General features: G+C 49.0%; 2 protein-coding genes across 3 annotated transcripts; one reads left to right on the plus strand and one right to left on the minus strand.

Moving 5' to 3' along the window:
* The first annotated feature begins 829 nt into the window (after nucleotides 1-829).
* Nucleotides 830-9,467, plus strand: GLB1L (galactosidase beta 1 like). The gene is made up of 16 exons (XM_047085838.1): nucleotides 830-1,115; nucleotides 1,296-1,462; nucleotides 1,707-1,857; nucleotides 2,002-2,062; nucleotides 6,139-6,233; nucleotides 6,337-6,511; nucleotides 6,598-6,656; nucleotides 6,761-6,882; nucleotides 6,993-7,033; nucleotides 7,214-7,332; nucleotides 7,638-7,712; nucleotides 7,835-7,924; nucleotides 8,075-8,188; nucleotides 8,468-8,599; nucleotides 8,834-9,049; nucleotides 9,195-9,467. The coding sequence occupies exons 1-16, from the start codon at nucleotides 1,047-1,049 to the stop codon at nucleotides 9,462-9,464; spliced, it is 1,956 nt and encodes a 651-aa protein (XP_046941794.1). The 5' UTR covers nucleotides 830-1,046; the 3' UTR covers nucleotides 9,465-9,467.
* ANKZF1 (ankyrin repeat and zinc finger peptidyl tRNA hydrolase 1) lies at nucleotides 6,939-16,350 on the minus strand. Of its 2 annotated transcripts, none has more exons than XM_047085837.1 (13): nucleotides 15,760-16,328; nucleotides 14,687-14,796; nucleotides 14,365-14,467; nucleotides 14,055-14,248; nucleotides 13,543-13,655; nucleotides 13,301-13,448; nucleotides 12,783-13,011; nucleotides 12,475-12,621; nucleotides 10,928-11,402; nucleotides 10,647-10,758; nucleotides 10,346-10,513; nucleotides 10,123-10,208; nucleotides 6,939-7,050 (listed from the first exon to the last, which is right to left on the minus strand). In XM_047085837.1, the coding sequence occupies exons 1-13, from the start codon at nucleotides 15,905-15,907 to the stop codon at nucleotides 6,954-6,956; spliced, it is 2,130 nt and encodes a 709-aa protein (XP_046941793.1). In that variant the 5' UTR covers nucleotides 15,908-16,328; the 3' UTR covers nucleotides 6,939-6,953. The 2 variants fall into 2 exon arrangements, with proteins under 2 accessions (XP_046941793.1, XP_046941792.1); XM_047085836.1 differs by lacking the exon at nucleotides 6,939-7,050 and adding an exon at nucleotides 9,561-9,909 and having other exon boundaries at nucleotides 15,760-16,350.
* Nucleotides 16,351-16,453: the final 103 nt, after the last annotated feature.

Genomic DNA, 16,453 nt, shown 5'->3' on the forward strand with positions numbered 1-16,453 from the left:
TAGCTGTGTGACCTCGGACGACTTACTTAACCTCTCAGAGCCTCGGTTTCCCTAAATGGTAACAAGGTATAATAGTACCCAAAGTTAAGTGCACGTACTGTGGGGCCAGAATGCCTAGTTCAAATCCCATCTCTGCTAAACTAGTTATGTGACCTTAAACAGGCTATTTAAATTTTCTCTCAATTTCTTCATCTGTAAAATGGAAATGAGAATTATCTACTGCGCAGAGTTTTTTGAAGATTAAATGAGATGTAAAGTGCTGAGCACAATATCTGACACACAGCCCTTAGTGTCAGTAAACAGAAATTACTATTATTTTTATTATCATTTTATTTATTTTATCCTGGTCCTTACATCCCAGGCTTGGGACTGTGAAGGCAGGAGTCATGGAAATTCACAAATCCCCAAGTCTTGGCCCCAAGTTGTCCTTGGCATCTCTCGCACAGGCAGGCAGGGATAAATTGGAGAGCAGTGCACATCCAAAGAAGACGGGATGGCCGAGATGGTCTCTTACTGAAACAGGGCCACCAGGAAAAAAGATCCCTTATAACCTGTTCCCCACTTTCACACCACTGGGAAGATCTGGTTTCTCTTGGTTCTGAACCTGTTTTTGCCCCCTGGTTCTGACATTCATTCATCTAGATTTAACCTGCTATGTGCCGGGCCTTGTACTAGAAGCTGAGGATTCAAGGTGGACAAGGTACTCTTCACCCTCAGGGAGCTCAGTTTAGTAGAACAGTGCTTCTCAATCTTGGGTGTCTTTAGAGTCGCCTGGGAATCTGGTTAAAGTACAAATTCTGATTCTGTAGGTCTGAGGTAGGACCTGAGACTCTGCATTTCCAACAAGCTCCCAGGTGACGCTGATGAAGCTGATTCAAGATGTAGAGGAGTTTACAAACTAGTAGAGTAGCGGGTGGACAAGGCCAGGCTGATCGCCTGGCAACTAGTGGTGGTCTCCGCCCCCTTGCTCGCTGAGGTTCCCTCCCAGGAATCCGCCACGTGACAGTCGGACCGCCCTCTCTGACTAGAGGAGCCGTGTTAGCGCCATGGCTCCCAAGAAGCCGCCCTGCCTTCCTTCCCTGCTGTTGCCACTTCTGACGCTGCTGCTGCCTCAGGTAAAATGACAGGATTGAATCAGCAGGCTGGGTGCGGTGAAACGGGATCAGATCTAGCCCAGGAGAGAAAGAAAGTGAAAAGTAACGCAACAATGGGCAGGGCTAGTTCCATCTCCAACGCAGACACCGATCCCCCTGCCAACTCCAGACCTCTGCTGAGCATAATCTCTCCCTTTGCAGGCAGACACTCGGTCGTTCATAGTGGATCGGGAAAATGACAGATTCCTCCTGGATGGGGCCCCATTCCGCTACGTGTCCGGCAGCCTGCACTACTTTCGGGTACCACGGGTGCTTTGGGCAGACCGGCTCTTGAAGATGCGAATGAGTGGCCTCAACGCTGTACAGTTGTAAGAAGTGCTCAGGAGAGCCATGGAGGGTGGGATTTATTCTTCCTACCACCCACTTAAGAAGGGTGTTGGGACAGATAGACTGGCTGGGTATGAGAGCTCCAGGACTTCCAGGCCTAGGGTGGGAAAGGGTGGGCCAGGACCTCCTACCAACGGCTTCCTGGAGATTCCCTGCAAGGCCTGATCCCTTAGGCCTCTCCAGCACTGCCCTGCCTCGGGCCCTGTTAACCTCTTTCTTTCTCAGTTATGTGCCCTGGAACTACCATGAGCCAGAGCCTGGCGTCTATAACTTTAATGGCAGCCGGGACCTCACTGCATTTCTGAATGAGGCATCTATAGCAGACCTGTTGGTCATACTCAGACCAGGACCTTACATCTGTGCAGAGTGGGAGATGGTGAGTTAGGAGAAGGGCCACTCGTGCTCTTCCCGGACTCCTCCCATCTGCCCACACTGCAGCGCTATACACAACATCCTCCCTTCTTACCTCCGCTACTTCACTCCCCAACAACAAAACCTGTTGTCTTTATGTTTGTCTCAGGGGGGTCTCCCAGCCTGGTTGCTTCAAAAGCCTGAAATCCAACTGAGAACCTCAGATCCAGGTGAGTTGAGACAAGATTTTTAGCACAGAAAAAAGCAAACAACAGCAACAAAACGGGTCGTTGGGTGCCCAAAACAGAAGAGACCATCCCCAAACTGGAGATCATTCATGCAGATATTTGAGTGTTTCCTTCATGGCCAACAAGACGCTAGAAACTGGGGAACCAGACAGACCCAGTCCCTGTGCAATGGAGCTTATGTGAAAGAAACAGATTGTTAAAAAACCAAAACCTGTAAGATTATTGCAAGCTGTATAAATACTACACAAGAAAACAGACAAGGAATTGCGATTGTGAATAACAGAGAAGGCCTGTTGGGGCACCTGGGGGGCTCAGTCGGTTAAACTTCGACTTCGGCTCAGGTCATGATCTCACAGTTTGTGAGTTCAAGCCCCGTGTCAGGCTCTGTGCTGACAGTTCAGAGCCTGGAACCTGCTTCAGATTCTGTGTCTCCCTCTCTCTCTCTGCCCCTCCCCTGCTCATGCTCTTTGTCTCTCTCTCAAAAGTAAACATTAAAAAAAAATTAAAAACCGAGAACACCTGTTTTTGGTAGGGAAGTCTGAAGTTCTGAAGGCTCTTCTGAAATGATGACATTTCACTTGACTCCAGGGAAGGGAAAGCTCTGGTCATATAAAGAGTGAGGTGAGAATGACCAGGTAGAAGAAACAGTATATTCAAATGCCCAGAGATGGGAAAGAACATGGCATGGTTGAGGCCAGCTTGGCTGGGGCATAGCAGGGAAGGGAGAGAGGAATGTGCTGTGAAATTGGAGATAGATAGGGAATGTTAATGCAGGACCTTGTAGGCCATTGTAAGGGGTTTGCATTTTATCCTAAGCAGAGTAGAAAGCCACTGAAAGAGCTTAACAAGACATAAACCATTGAAAGAGCTTCTTAAAGAGACATATTGATTTGTTTTCAGATTACTTGAGCCTGAGTGTGGAGAATGGAGGGAGGGGAGCAAGGATAGAGGTGGAGAAACTAATTGGGAGATTCTGGCTGTAGTTGAGGAGGCAGGCGTTGGCTCCTGGACTCAGGTGACGGTGGTGGAGATGGGAAGAGGGCAGAATTGAGATACAGGTTGGGGATCAAAATCACCAGGACTGATTGATAGATTTTGTTGGGAAGGGGAAGAGTAGGGGCAGGGGGTAGGGTCCGGAAAGAAAGGAATCCAGCTTTCTGGCTAGTCAAGATGGCAGTGCCATTACTGACATAGGGAAGATGGAAGAGACTAGGGGTGGCAAAGGACCACCTTTTTGGAGGAAAAGCAGTTCTTCTGATCATGTTAAATTTTTATCATATCACACTCAAGTGAGGATGTTAAGCCACGGGCTGCGTGAGTGTGGAGCTCACGGGGAGGTCTGAGCTAGAGATAAATTGGGATTCACCAGTCTAAAGATGGCACTTAGATCCACAGATACTGGGCCATTGCCTGGGGAAAGAGCATAGGGAGAGACAAGATAAGAACTCATGATCAACTCTGAAATGCCCACTATTTCAAGGAGTTTGGATTTTACTTCAGGTGTAAATAGGAATTCCATCATCAGAGCAAGGGAGTGATTTTATCTGATTTACGTCTTTTAAAAAGATCACTCTGGGAGCACGGGTGGTTCAGTTGGTTAAGCTTCTGACTTTGGCTCAGAGTTCATGAGTTTGAGCCCCGTGTCGGGCTCTGTGCTAACAGCTCAGAGCCTGGAGCCTTCTTCAGGTTCTGTGTCTCCCTCTCTCTCTGCCCCTTCCCTGCTCATGCTCTCCCTCTCTCCCTCTCTCTCTCTCAAAAATAAACATTAAAAAAAAAAAAGGATCACTCTGGTAAAATTGCTTCGTATCTGCTGGGGACCTTCCAGGCACTGCACTTCATAGGGTGCTGAAGAGCTTTACACCCCTTCTAGCAATTCCTGTGACTTCAGCTGACTATGAAATGCATTTGAAATGGCAAAGTAGTGATGGGACACCAACATGCAATGTCCATTGTTCTCAAGAAAGCTAGCAACCTCTTCACTGCTGAATCCACGGTCCCTCTCTAGGCCTCCGTTCTTTGAAATGCATTCTTCTCTCAGCTTCCAAAATACCACCTTTGTCTGGTCCCCCTCCTTCCCCCCACATCCCAGCCTTGCTGACCCTTCCTTCTTAGTCTCTTGCTGGTTCTTCTCCCTTTCTGTTTCCTCTAAATGCTGGGGTGTTTCAGGGCTCAGTCCTGGGATGCTTCTCTTTTCTATGTGTTTCCTTAGACAATCTCATCCATTCTCATGGCTTTTGATCCCATCTAATAGTTAATGACTCTGAAACATGTATCTCCAGTTCCAGGACTCTCCCTTGGCCTCTGAAAACATATATCTGGTTGCATGTTTGGAGATCTAAGGCATAATGATACAATTAAGCTTCTGCTATGGCCTCTCCAACGAGCTGTTCCTACCATCTCGCCTCAGTTCATAACAACTCCATTTTGCAACTGATCAGGCTAAACACTATGGTATTTGTTACACCTTTTTCTCTTATTCAACCTATCAGAAAGTCCTGCAAATATATTGAATATACTGACTTCAACTACTTTTCATCACCCCCACTGGTCCAAGCTGCCTCTCCCACCTGGACTACTTGAATAGGTTCCTTATTGCTTCCCCTTCTTTGCCCTCACTCCTTATAGTCTGTTCTCAATGCAAATATAAGTTTAAACATATGTCTCAGATCATGTCATTTCTCTACTTAAATCTAATAGGTTCTCATCTCATTCAGAATATGAACCATGGACTCCTTAAAATGGCCTATTAGGTCCTGCCTAATTCGCCCAGTCACCTACCTGACATCTACTCTTTCCCTTATTGTTCACACTGGCTTCACTGGCTGTTTTTCAGACTCACCAGGCACATTCCTGCCTTGAGGCCTTTGCACTCGGTGCTCCCTCAGTCTTCCTGCAGAGTCACCTTCTCCGTGATGCCTTCCCTGGGCTACGCCCTAAAATTTAAGCTCCCCCACCATATATATCCTTCTTCCATATATATTTTTTTGTTGTTGGCATTAACACACTATACATTTTAGCTATTTATTTATTGTCTGCCTTCCTCACTGGAAAGGAAATTCGACAAGGGCAGAGATTTTGGTCTATTTTGTTGTACTCTGTATCCCTAACACCTAGAGCATTATTTGGCGTATAGTAAGCACCCATAAATACTTGTTGGATGAGATTTAACATACGCTTGGATTAAAGGAGGCAGTCAAACCTGGGCACCCTTTATACAGGAAACAAAATGTCTTAATGCAAAAATATCCTCCAACACATCTTTTGTTGACTCCACCTTTGAGAGTCTGCTACCTGCTAGGCATTGTCCCCAGCGATAGGATGCAGCAAATGAACCTGACAGACTAGGTTCCTGCTCACGGTGGGGGAGAGAGACTGTCGGGAAACAGTTATAGAAGTAAATGCTTAATTATAATTTGTTACATGCTTGACAAAGAAGTATGAGGTGATGTGAGAGTGTGTAACAGACATCTGCCCTCATCTGGGATATCCGAGGTTTTCCTGAGGAAGTGAAATAAGTTAAGATCTTAAGCTTGCATTGGAGTTGGCTGGATAAAGGACGGTGGGGAGAAAGTGTCAGGCAGAGTGAAGTGAAGACCCTGAGGGTGAATCAACAAAAATCACAAACAGGAGTTGAGGATGATACCTAAGGCGTGATACCTAATACAGCGATGTTTCAATTAATGACTCAAATCACTTGGATTGTCAGTTACATTAGGGTGTAGGTCAGAGAGTCTGCATTTCTGTGAATTCCCATGCTACTTCACAGCCCTTGCAAGTATACACTTGCATCCATATGATGCATTTAACATTTTTCTTACGTTTAAAAACTAAATTTACAAGAAACACTGCTTCAGGGGTTCCTATGCCCAGATGTCCTTGCCATACAAGTACATAAGAGGGTTTCAGACTCACTGCTTCTCAGATTTATTTGCAGACAAGTGGGATGCCAATTGCAGCCCAGGGTTCAGGCATCACTGAAGTTGCTGGCATAGATACTAAGGGTGGGGGCTATGGAGGCGGTGGTGTCCTAATGAGCAGAGCACTGCTCCTTCCTTTAGACTTTCTTGCCGCAGTGGACTCCTGGTTCAAGGTCTTGCTGCCCAAGTTATATCCATGGCTCTACCACAATGGGGGCAACATCATTAGCATTCAGGTACAAGTGACTGGGTACAAATTGACTGGGTAAGGGGAAGGAGGAGCTAGGGGTCCTAACCCCCACCGCATGGCCAAGCTCCACTTTTCCTTTTCCTTGGCAGGTGGAGAACGAATATGGTAGCTACAAAGCCTGTGACTTCACCTACATGAGACACTTGGCTGGGCTCTTCCGTGCGCTACTAGGAGACAGGATCTTGCTCTTCACCACAGATGGGCCTGAAGGACTCCAATGTGGCTCCCTCCAGGGACTCTACACCACTGTAGATTTTGGCCCAGGTCTCCTGAGCAAGGGTTAGGAGTGGAGTCTGGGGAAGGGGCACCTCTTCTATGTTTATGGTTCACCTTTTGCCTCCTCTCTGCAGCTGACAACATGACCGAAACCTTTGCCCTGCTTCGGAAATATGAACCCCATGGGCCATTGGTGAGGAGCTGGAGGGGATGACAGTCAAAACAAGAGTCAGGGTTTGGAATGGGTCAAGCTCAGTTTCCCATTTCATTTATGGTATCTTCCACTTCACCTTCTAGGTGAACTCTGAATACTACACAGGCTGGCTGGATTACTGGGGCCAGAATCACTCCACACGATCCATTTCAGCTGTAACCAAAGGTCTAGAGAACATGCTGAAGTTGGGAGCCAGCGTGAACATGTAACTGGAGACACGGGGGCCAACATGAAGCTGTAACTGGGTATTGGGGATGAAAATGAAGATTCGGTGGGTCAGCTTTTGCCTTTCCCCCACCTTCCCCCCCTCTTCAGGTACATGTTCCATGGAGGTACCAACTTCGGATACTGGAATGGTGAGTCCAGATGGTCCCTGGGGTAGAAGCAGGGACGTATCAAGGAATTAGATTAGGAGGTCTAGAAGCTGGATATGGCCACCCCTGTCCCCTCTGATGGCAAACTTCTCGGCATGAATTTCGTTGCTTAGTGCCTATTATTTGAGAGATATTGAATTAATGAAATTGACTTGACCCCAGGTGCTGATGAGAAGGGACGCTTTCTTCCAATTACTACCAGCTATGACTATGATGCACCAATATCTGAAGCCGGGGACCCTACACCTAAGCTTTTTGCTCTTCGAAATGTCATCAGCAAGGTGCCCTACCACTTCATTAAGTGCCAAAGGCTTTTATTAATTTGGGGAAAGGGAGTACTTAAATTGTTTGTAATGGGATCCCATAAATCACTGGTTGTTGTCTGGGCCACATAGCCTCACAGAAGCATTTCCCACCCACCCAAATGGGGACTATTTGGGAAGATACACACAAGTGTGTGCAAAATTACAGGATCTTCATGACCCCATGAAGCCCTTCCCTGGACCCCAGGTTAAGATCCCTGTGCGGGGTTTTGGAATAGGGGTTGTGTGGTTTTCCTATGGCTCCTGAGAGAATTTGGGCTCAGTTCCAGGAAATTCCCTTGGGACCTTTACCTCCCCCCAGCCCTAAGATGATGCTCGGACCTTTGACCCTGCACCTGGTAAGCTCTTCCCCATCTTTTCTCTGATCCTACCTCTTTATTCTCTATAAATGGCCTAGCCTATCCTGCCCTCTATTCTGAAACTTCCCCTTTGTTCTAATACCTTTCCCTTTTTCTAATAGGATGGGTATCTGCTGTCTTTCCTGGACATCCTGTGTCCCCACGGGCCCATCCGTTCAATCTTGCCAATGACCTTTGAGGCTGTCAAACAGGTAAGGCATAATCCCACATCCAGTAGGAATGGCAACCTTCCTCAACAGCTGTAGCCAAAGGTTCTCTGAGCTGCACATCTTCCCCACAGTGTCCTCTCTTACCTCTCAGTTCATCTTAAGTACTTAAGTACTTAACTCTTCCACACCCAGGACCACGGCTTTATGTTGTACCGGACCTATCTGACCCATACTGTTTCTGAGCCGACACAATTGTGGGTGCCTAACAATGGAGTCCATGACCGTGCCTATGTGATGGTAGATGGGGTAAGAAACTTGTGAGCCCATCTCCTCTCTCCTTCCCAGCACCTTTAGCCTTAAGGTCCCCTTATCTACCTTTTCCCATTGTCTGCCCACATTTGCAGGGGGCCCAGGGATAAGCTGGGATGAGGAAGAATTTGGCTGAGGCTAAGGTTCCAGAATGGATGGGTAACTGACAGGCCACATTCTCTTTGCTCCCCAGATACAGGTGCTAACGTAGCTTCCTGTGTCATGGCCACGAGCTAGATGTGGAGCCCTTCCGCTCACAGATCTTTTTATCCACAGGTGTTTCAGGGTGTCTTGGAACGAAACATGAAACACCAACTATTTTTGATGGGGAAAATGGGGGCCAAACTGGACATCCTGCTGGAGAACATGGGGAGGCTCAGTTTTGGGTCCAACAGCAGTGACTTCAAGGTGAGCTAGCTTTGCCCACCCCCTTCTCCTCCATACTCTTACTGACCAAAGTCCCTTGGAAACATAGGGGCCTAATGAAAGATAGACAAGAGCCATGTGCTTAGGAGTTAGGCAGCAAAGTAGTCACTTGTGGGGCTCTAGACATGGCCAACAGTTATATCCCAGGGCTTGATTAGGGACAGTTTGGCCTTAAGAGCTTAACGAATGATGAATTTTCATTTGTCTTCTTCACAGGGCCTATTAGAGCCACCAGTTCTGGGACAAACAGCCCTTACCCAGTGGCTGATGTTCCCTCTGAAAGTTGATAAACTTGTAAAGTGGTGGTTTCCCCTCCCGTTGCTGAGAAGTTCACACCCTCAAGCTCCCTCTGGCCCCACCTTCTACTCCACAACATTTTCAATTTTAGGAGAAGGCGGGGACACTTTCCTCTTTCTACCTGGATGGACCAAGGTATTGCTGACAGTGGGGTTGGGGTCAAGGTGATGAGAGGAAAATCATGGAAGAAGGGGCAGCAGAAATTCCTCTGATTAGAAACCCCAAAGGGCATGATTCTACGCCCTTGATAGCTGACCCTTTATTTTCTTCTCTTTGCCAGGGCCAAGTCTGGATCAATGGGTTTAACTTGGGCCGGTACTGGACAAGGCAGGGGCCACAACAGACCCTCTACGTGCCAAGACCCCTGCTGTTTTCTAGGGGAGCCCTCAACAAAATCACATTGCTAGAGCTAGAAAACGTGCCTTCTGAGCCCCAAATCCAGTTTCTGGATAGGCCTATCCTCAATAGCACCTTGCATAAGACATACATCTATTCCCTCTCAGCTGATACACAAAGTCCCTCTGAACCAATGGAGTTAAGTGGGCACTGAAAGAAAGGTAACCCTTGGGCCTGGGACACGGAGTGGGTAGGATCCCTTGGTGCTGGCCCCGGTGACCACGTGGAACCAAAGGTCACAAGGCCTGAATGCGAGTACAAGTGCAGTTTCCTTGCCAGACTTTATTATGATTAAAGTTCCGGAGACAGTACCAGCTCCACACACCTCTGTGGCCCTGTCTTTGCCCTGGTTCCTGAGTGTCCTCCCTAACCTTCCAAACACTCTGGTTTCATGGGAAAGAAGAAGCCTAAGGCTAGCATGAATGCACCCTCTCAAGGCCCAGAGTCAGTCAGCCCCAGGCGCAGCCCTAAGAGATCAGGAAGAGGGCTTTCCAGCCTGGCAGCGATGATCCCGGAGGCAGCGTGTGGAGCAGAAAGAGAAGTCGAGATAGTGAAAGGGAATGAGGCCTTGGAGGGATGTCCCACAACTCCAGCAGCGTCTGGACAAGAAGAACACAAAGGGCTGACCAGGTACCCCGGAAACTTTCCGATCCAAGCTCTCCCCATTCCCTCCTGCCATTTCTGGTTTGGCTCCAGAGGGTTCCCAGAACATCTCAAGTCCCCTCAACAGCCTGAGTTCTCTGCAAGCACGCATTCTGCGTGCCCCAACACAGCCCACCCATCACGCCTGCCCCTGCAGGCTGAGCACTTACTGAGCACTGATGACTGCAGAGCCTGGGGCCTGAGGGGTGGGGGCTCCCAGCTGGGCAGCCAGCCTGCGCTCTGCAGCCAGGGCTCTCTGCGGAGAAGAGAAGTCTTGTTAAGGACAAGGCCCCAGTGGTGGATGGGATGCTCCAGAAGTGACAGCGGCACACTGGGAAGGGGTCGGACCTCTCAGGAGGTCTCAGCTGTGGAAGAGAGAACCACCGGCCTCACCTTCTCCCGATCGCTGAGGGCGGCAAAGCGCCGCCGCTCTTCTTGCTCTCGCGCCTCCTGCTCCCGCTGCTGCAGCTGCTGTTTTTCCCGTTGCCGCCGGGCAGCCTTCTGCTCCCTTTTCCGCAGAGCCTGCTGTGCCTCCATTTCTGGCGTCAGGGGCCCTGGCACCTGGAGAATTTCCAGGGAGGGGTAAGGTAAGACCCATACACGCTGTCTTTGGGGAAACTAGAAGAACGTGGAAAAGATCTAGCCAGGGTCTGTGATGGCTTCCTACTCTGCTGCTGCTTCTTTTCCAGCTCACCTGAGCCTTGCTGTAATCATAAGCATCTGGATTCTTCTCCATGAACCTTCGGAACTCATTACGTGTTGACTTGTCAGCTGCGACTGTATATGGTGGCCGGGCCCTGGAGTCCCTAGGTGCAAACCGCCCCCACAAAAAAAAATGGGTTCATCTCGCTTCCTACGTCTCCCAACCTCACCCAGACAGATGAAGGGGATACTGTGAAGTAGGCAGTACCACCATTAGCCTCCAGATGATCCTCTCTATACCCTAAAGGGCTCGGCTTGGGGACCCTTACTTACTGCACAGTAGGGTCAGCACCCGCCTCCAGCAGCAGGCGAACCACTGAGCCTCTCCCAGCTGCAGCTGCCGCATGCAGGAGCGTGAAGCCGCTGGAGCCCAAGGGGGCACTGAGCAGAGACAGAACTCCAGGGTCTATGGGGCCGGCAGCTAGCTGGAGTTTCAACATCCCAACATCTCCGGCTCGGCAAGCAGCTAGAAGCATGTCCCAGAGCTCTGACTGATCGGGGGTCTTGGCCTCATCCAGAGAAGGCCCCACAGGGGCTGCCCGTCCCTGGGTGGACTGTGAGAAGGCCTCATCTCCTTGAGTTTGCTGGGGAAGAGCCTCCAGGTCTCGGCTTCTCTCCTTCTTATTATTCCTTTTCCTCCTCCTCCGCTTTGGCAATACCTCAAACTCCCGAAGATCCAGGGTCCCCACTGCCAACTCTACTAGCTCCAACTCCACCTGGAAGCTGTCCTCTCCCTCCGACCCTGAACCTGGGGAAAAATATGACATGTTAGGTCCGTCCAAAGAGATAATACAGAGGGTGGAAGTATGTGGGCTGGCCCAGATGCTATAAGTGTACATAAAAAGGTAATTCAGATGATCTTGAAATTAAATTAAGTATTTGTAGTTTGTCAGCCAAGACCAAGTAGCACATCAAAAGCTGAATCCGTTAGTATCACATGCAGAAATGGAACTCTCAGCTCAGACAAGGACAGACCCAGCAGGAGCTATGCAGGAACAAGTGTCCTTAGACTCTCCCCTTGAGCAGCCTTAGGATGGTATATAACAGAGTAGAGCATGGGAGCAGTGACAGCCACACAGACTAAGAGTCTACAGCCGGGAAAGCAGGCCTTAGCTCCAAACCACACCATCCGGTAAGACAGGTCAATTATGTAAGGTTTATGCAACACAAGCGTCTATTTCATGTACTATTTCGTGTTTTCTAAGTACTGAGGATACATCCATGAACAAAAGAGAACAGGAAATTTAGAAAGGTCACAAAACACGTCTCTGTAACTGCTACCACATACCCCTTATCATAACAGACTTGTGTGTGTGTATAACGGTGTGTGTGTTGTGTAAGGGCTCATCTATAAAGAAGGAAGTGGGGCGCCTGGGTGGTTCAGTCGGTTAAGCATCCGACTCTTTTTTAAATTTTTTTTTTTTTTCAACGTTTATTTATTTTTGGGACAGAGAGAGACAGAGCATGAACGGTGGAGGGGCAGAGAGAGAGGGAGACACAGAATCGGAAACAGGCTCCAGGCTCTGAGCCATCAGCCCAGAGCCCGACGCGGGGCTCGAACTCACGGACCCTGAGATCGTGACCTGGCTGAAGTCGGACGCTTAACCGACTGCGCCACCCAGGCGCCCCAAGCATCCGACTCTTGATATCAGCTCAGGTCTTAATCTCAGGGTGGTGAGTTCAAGCCCTGCATCGGGCTCTGTACTGGGCGCGGAGCCTACTTAAAAAAAAAAAGAAGGAAGTGACAGTAGGAGATCTGACTGCATTTCCAGGATAGACACCCAGATAGAGATTGGACAGTTGCCAGATGGTGCTCAAACCCTGTTTGGGAGACTCCTCGTTCTGCCCAAGTGCCTCATTTTCATCACTGGAGACCTTTCTTTCTGCCTCGATAGCCTTCTTCTCTCTCATGGTCTTCCAGTGTGTCCGAGGTGAGTCCAACCTGACTGTCTCCCGGGGGTCTTCTTCTGCCATAAAACAAAAGATGTTACTCAAGTTTAGTTGAAGAGAAGCCATTCCAGGTTTCTCTCAATGAAGATGCTGTCTGGATGTACAAATGAGAACCAAAGCTTGGGCTGGAAAGTACAGGAAGATCTAGGGAGTCTGGGGATCTAGAAAAAAGGCTCACCGTGGACATGCAAGGTAGTCAGCTTATGGAGCACACGCTGTAGCTCCCGGAAGGTGGGTCTGCGGGTAGCGAGGGGGATATCCCAAAGCCGGGGATCCCCCCGTTGCAGGGGTGCGCCAGGGCCTCCGAAGAACAAGGACCGGCCAGAGCGGGGGGCACGTAGCAGTATTGTCCCAGCCTCCCCCAGTGCTTTAGCCCAGCCCGGCCCTGCCAGCAGGTCACGAACATCCTAGAAAAAAGAGTAAGTCAGGCCAGTGTATCTTCACTTGCTGTTTTCAAATCTCCAACCAAAAAATGGCCCACAGATGACGTGTAAGGGATGGGAAGTAGAAGGTAACATAGGGGAAGGAAGAATGAGAAGGCTAAGGTTCTTGGGGATCCATCCCTAGTCTACCTTCGCCTACTCAGAAATAACGAAGACTGGGAGGATACGGGAGTCCCTCCCTTGGAGTATCTGCCAAGTTGAGAGGGGTAAACAGTAGATCAGCGGACCACCAGATCTGGGACGCCTAACTCACCTTATATAACGTGGCTTCATTATAGCGCCTCAGGTTGGCTCCAGCAGAACGAGAAGCCGCACCCCGGGCATCCCGAACTCCCTGGGCCGTGCCCCGCTTGGCCCGCACCGTGTAGCGGTGAAAGGTCTTGTGTGTCACCACGTCTCTTCTGTAGACAACACGGACTCAGTACTGGAAACTAGCCCGTACTCCCAGGCTAACCGGGTCCATTCCATCCTTACACCCATGCAGCACCCTCTCACCCTTGAAAAATGGCACCAGCAAAGTGCCCAGCCGCAGCCATGAGCACCACACAGTATCCGGGACCTCCGTTTTGCAGGTTCTGTAGCAGCAGTTCTGGTTCTTCTGGGGACACCTGGATGACAGAGGGACAGCACAAACCTATCTGTTGCATTCACCGAGAGTAAGAAACTAAGTGCCAGGGCTAAGTGTTTCACCTGCACTATCTCATTTCATATAACCATCCTGAGGCTTGTCTCCATTTTACAAGTCAGGAAATTTGAAGCTTGTAGAGGTAGTCAAGATCAAGTGGCAGAATGACAATTCAAACCTAGATTGGTCTGTTTCCAAACTTAACTCCATTACACCCGACCCCAGATTCAGGCCAATTCAATCCAAGACTGTGCTGTCAATTGTGACCCCACATGCAACAGGAAGAAAGAGAAAAAAGTAAGAAATGGACTGGGTTCAGGGGAAATCTAGGCTGAGTGTCCAAAAGGCTGCAGTTGACCACACAACCTGCGCTGCCACTTGCCTGGCGAGGGCCCAGGACACAGCGGTAGGCATCAAGGAACTGGCCCCGGGCATTCTGGAAAAGAACCCGATGGGGGCGGAAGCCTTGGGCTCTGCTGGGCTTCTCATACTCTGCCCTCTCCTCATCCAGAATCTGCAAGCCCTCTTCACTGGCTGAGTCTGAGTCTTCTGATCCGGAGATGCTGGAAAGATCTCCTGAAAACATGAGGTGCACAAGTTTGGCGTTCCATCTTTGACCTTTCCACAGGCTCCTAAACTAGAGCCTTCCTCCACCCCCACGTCCTACTCAACACAGGTCTACCAGCCATCACCTGTGGAACTCTGCTTTTCAAAGTCCAGGGCAGACAGGAGAGGCTTGTCCTTGAGACGTTGCTTTAGGTTAAACCGATGCCAGTCAAGCTTATAATGTTCCCTCTGGTAGGAAGCAAAGGGGGAGGCTGAATGTGGAAATATGCCCCCCTCTGGCCCTTTATGGTACCCATCACCAGTAACAGAACTCCAGGAAGTGTGTTGGATAACACCAACAGCCTTACTCAAAACGTGAACCTTGATTAAAGATAAATCATACGTCTACCTCTCCTCACCCACCATTATACTTTTGCTTCCACCATTTACCTCTGCACCTGGCCTTACCTGTTCCTGGTGGTTGTGGAAGGTCTGGTCACAAGTTGAACAAAATAACTTTTCTGAAATATCCAGCAGACCCTGGAGTTTTCTTTCTGGGCTTGCGCTCTCCCCTGAACCTAAATAAGGGGAGGGTAATTAGAGGTGGAAAGGGAGCCCAAATCTGCACCTGGAATCACATTCACTGTCTAATATACAAAGGGGGATACAAAAGAAAAGCATCTTTTCCTCCAAAGAATTTATAATCTAGTAATAATGAAATAAATGGCACAGTAATCACCTGATACAATACGTTTCTGAAAAGATGTATGTAAGGTGAATATATATCAAACACTAAATTAACTAAAGGGATTACCTAGAGGAATCCTGTAGAAAATAATTTTTGGCAACATTAAAATCATGTTTGCAAAAACCACTTCTCAAATGCCCTTTAAATAGCTTTACGTTTCCAATTACAGTCCGGTTTTTAAAAAACATGCTCAAGAAAAAACAGCCAAAGACAAACTAATGTTGTAAAAAAAAAAAAAAAAAAAAAAAAAAGTTTTACATTGGGGCGCCTGGGTGGCTCAGTCAGTTAAAATCCGACTCCTGATTTTGGCTCAGGTCATGATCTCATGGTTGGTGAGTTCCAGCCCTGCCTTGGGCTCTGCGCTTCCAGCCCCACCTCTGCTTGGGGGTCTCTGTCTCCCAATCTCTCTGCCCTTCCCCCATTCACTCTCTCTCTCTCAAAAATAAACATTTAAAAATTTTTTGTTCTATATTCAACAAGAACGAGTAATTTAATTGGAATCCAGTTAAATCTGAACTCTATCTAGGAATTCTGAAGTGATTTTGCAGGCAGTGCTTGTAAACGTGACCTGATACAAACAATGGCAAGAGGTTGGTTTGGAGACAATCCAGGCGTCTGTGTTGGAAACAACCCAGAGATTGAGTGAATCTAAGATAAATTTTATCCATAGAAAGACGTCAACAAGGGCTCTTAAACTGGGGAATATCAATAAGAACGTGTTCCCTGGAGGAGTAATAAGCTCTAAAGAGCGTGTCACGTTCCTCATGGGTCCTCCCCAAACCTTCCCAGATACCTGGACAGGAAGTCCGCAGAGCTTGGGCCAGAGCCTCCCCAGAAGGGTGGCTCACCAAGTTCAGGCCCTGAAGGACCGGAGCATCCGCGTTGAGGTCAAACAGGGAGACCAACGTAGGAACCTGGGCTGCAGCTGTAACTGGCGACATAGCTGAGCAGAAATTATTTAGGAGCGGCTCTTGGAGCAGAAAGCGGGGAACAGAAACAGAGCTCCCCAGAGAGAGAGAGAGAGAGAGAGAGAGAGAGATCCTACCGCCCCGTCTCCTGCCTACCTGACTTGGTCTCCCCAACGCCGCAAGGCACTTCGGGCCTCACTCTGGTACCAGCAGTCCGCTCTGCAGGTTAATACGTGACCCCAACCCGTTTTCTCAAACCCCCAGTCCTGGACCACACAGAGTGAAAGGGGAGCATGCAGCTCCCAAATCGAGTCCAATAGAGCTACAATCCCTAATCGACCGCTCCTCGTTACCCGTGCAACGAACTCCAGCAATGACTAAACCGCGTGTACTAGCCCCCGCCCTCAGCAGCTGCACCAAAGGTCCTGGGAACCGAGCCGCATGTTCGTCTTCAATTCCAAGCCCGGATTTCTGCAACATCACAACAATCTCGTCACTACGGAGCAGCGAAGGGGACAAATGGCGTCGCCCGCAACTCAGCCCCGCCCCATATAGGGCGCACTATTGGTCCTTGTACTG

The sequence above is a fragment of the Lynx rufus genome, unplaced genomic scaffold, assembly GCF_022079265.1.
Source record: "Lynx rufus isolate CCGP_SWC_20201006 ecotype Redwood Valley unplaced genomic scaffold, mLynRuf1.p SCAF_2, whole genome shotgun sequence".
In the NCBI taxonomy this organism is placed as follows: domain Eukaryota; kingdom Metazoa; phylum Chordata; class Mammalia; order Carnivora; family Felidae; genus Lynx; species Lynx rufus.

Excerpts from the sequence above, each read along its gene's own strand:
- GLB1L (XM_047085838.1), top strand. The coding sequence starts at position 1,047 with ATGGCTCCCAAGAAGCCGCCCTGCCTTCCTTCCCTGCTGTTGCCACTT. Across the intron at positions 1,116-1,295 it reads TGACGCTGCTGCTGCCTCAG|GCAGACACTCGGTCGTTCAT; the intron begins GTAAAATGACAG and ends CTCCCTTTGCAG. Across the intron at positions 2,063-6,138 it reads ACTGAGAACCTCAGATCCAG|ACTTTCTTGCCGCAGTGGAC; the intron begins GTGAGTTGAGAC and ends TCCTTCCTTTAG.
- ANKZF1 (XM_047085836.1), bottom strand. The coding sequence starts at position 15,907 with ATGTCGCCAGTTACAGCTGCAGCCCAGGTTCCTACGTTGGTCTCCCTG. Across the intron at positions 10,759-10,927 it reads GGTGCTGACCCTACTGTGCA|GGACTCCAGGGCCCGGCCAC; the intron begins GTAAGTAAGGGT and ends GTTTGCACCTAG. Across the intron at positions 9,910-10,122 it reads TCTGCAGTCATCAGTGCTCA|ACGCTGCTGGAGTTGTGGGA; the intron begins GTAAGTGCTCAG and ends CTTCTTGTCCAG.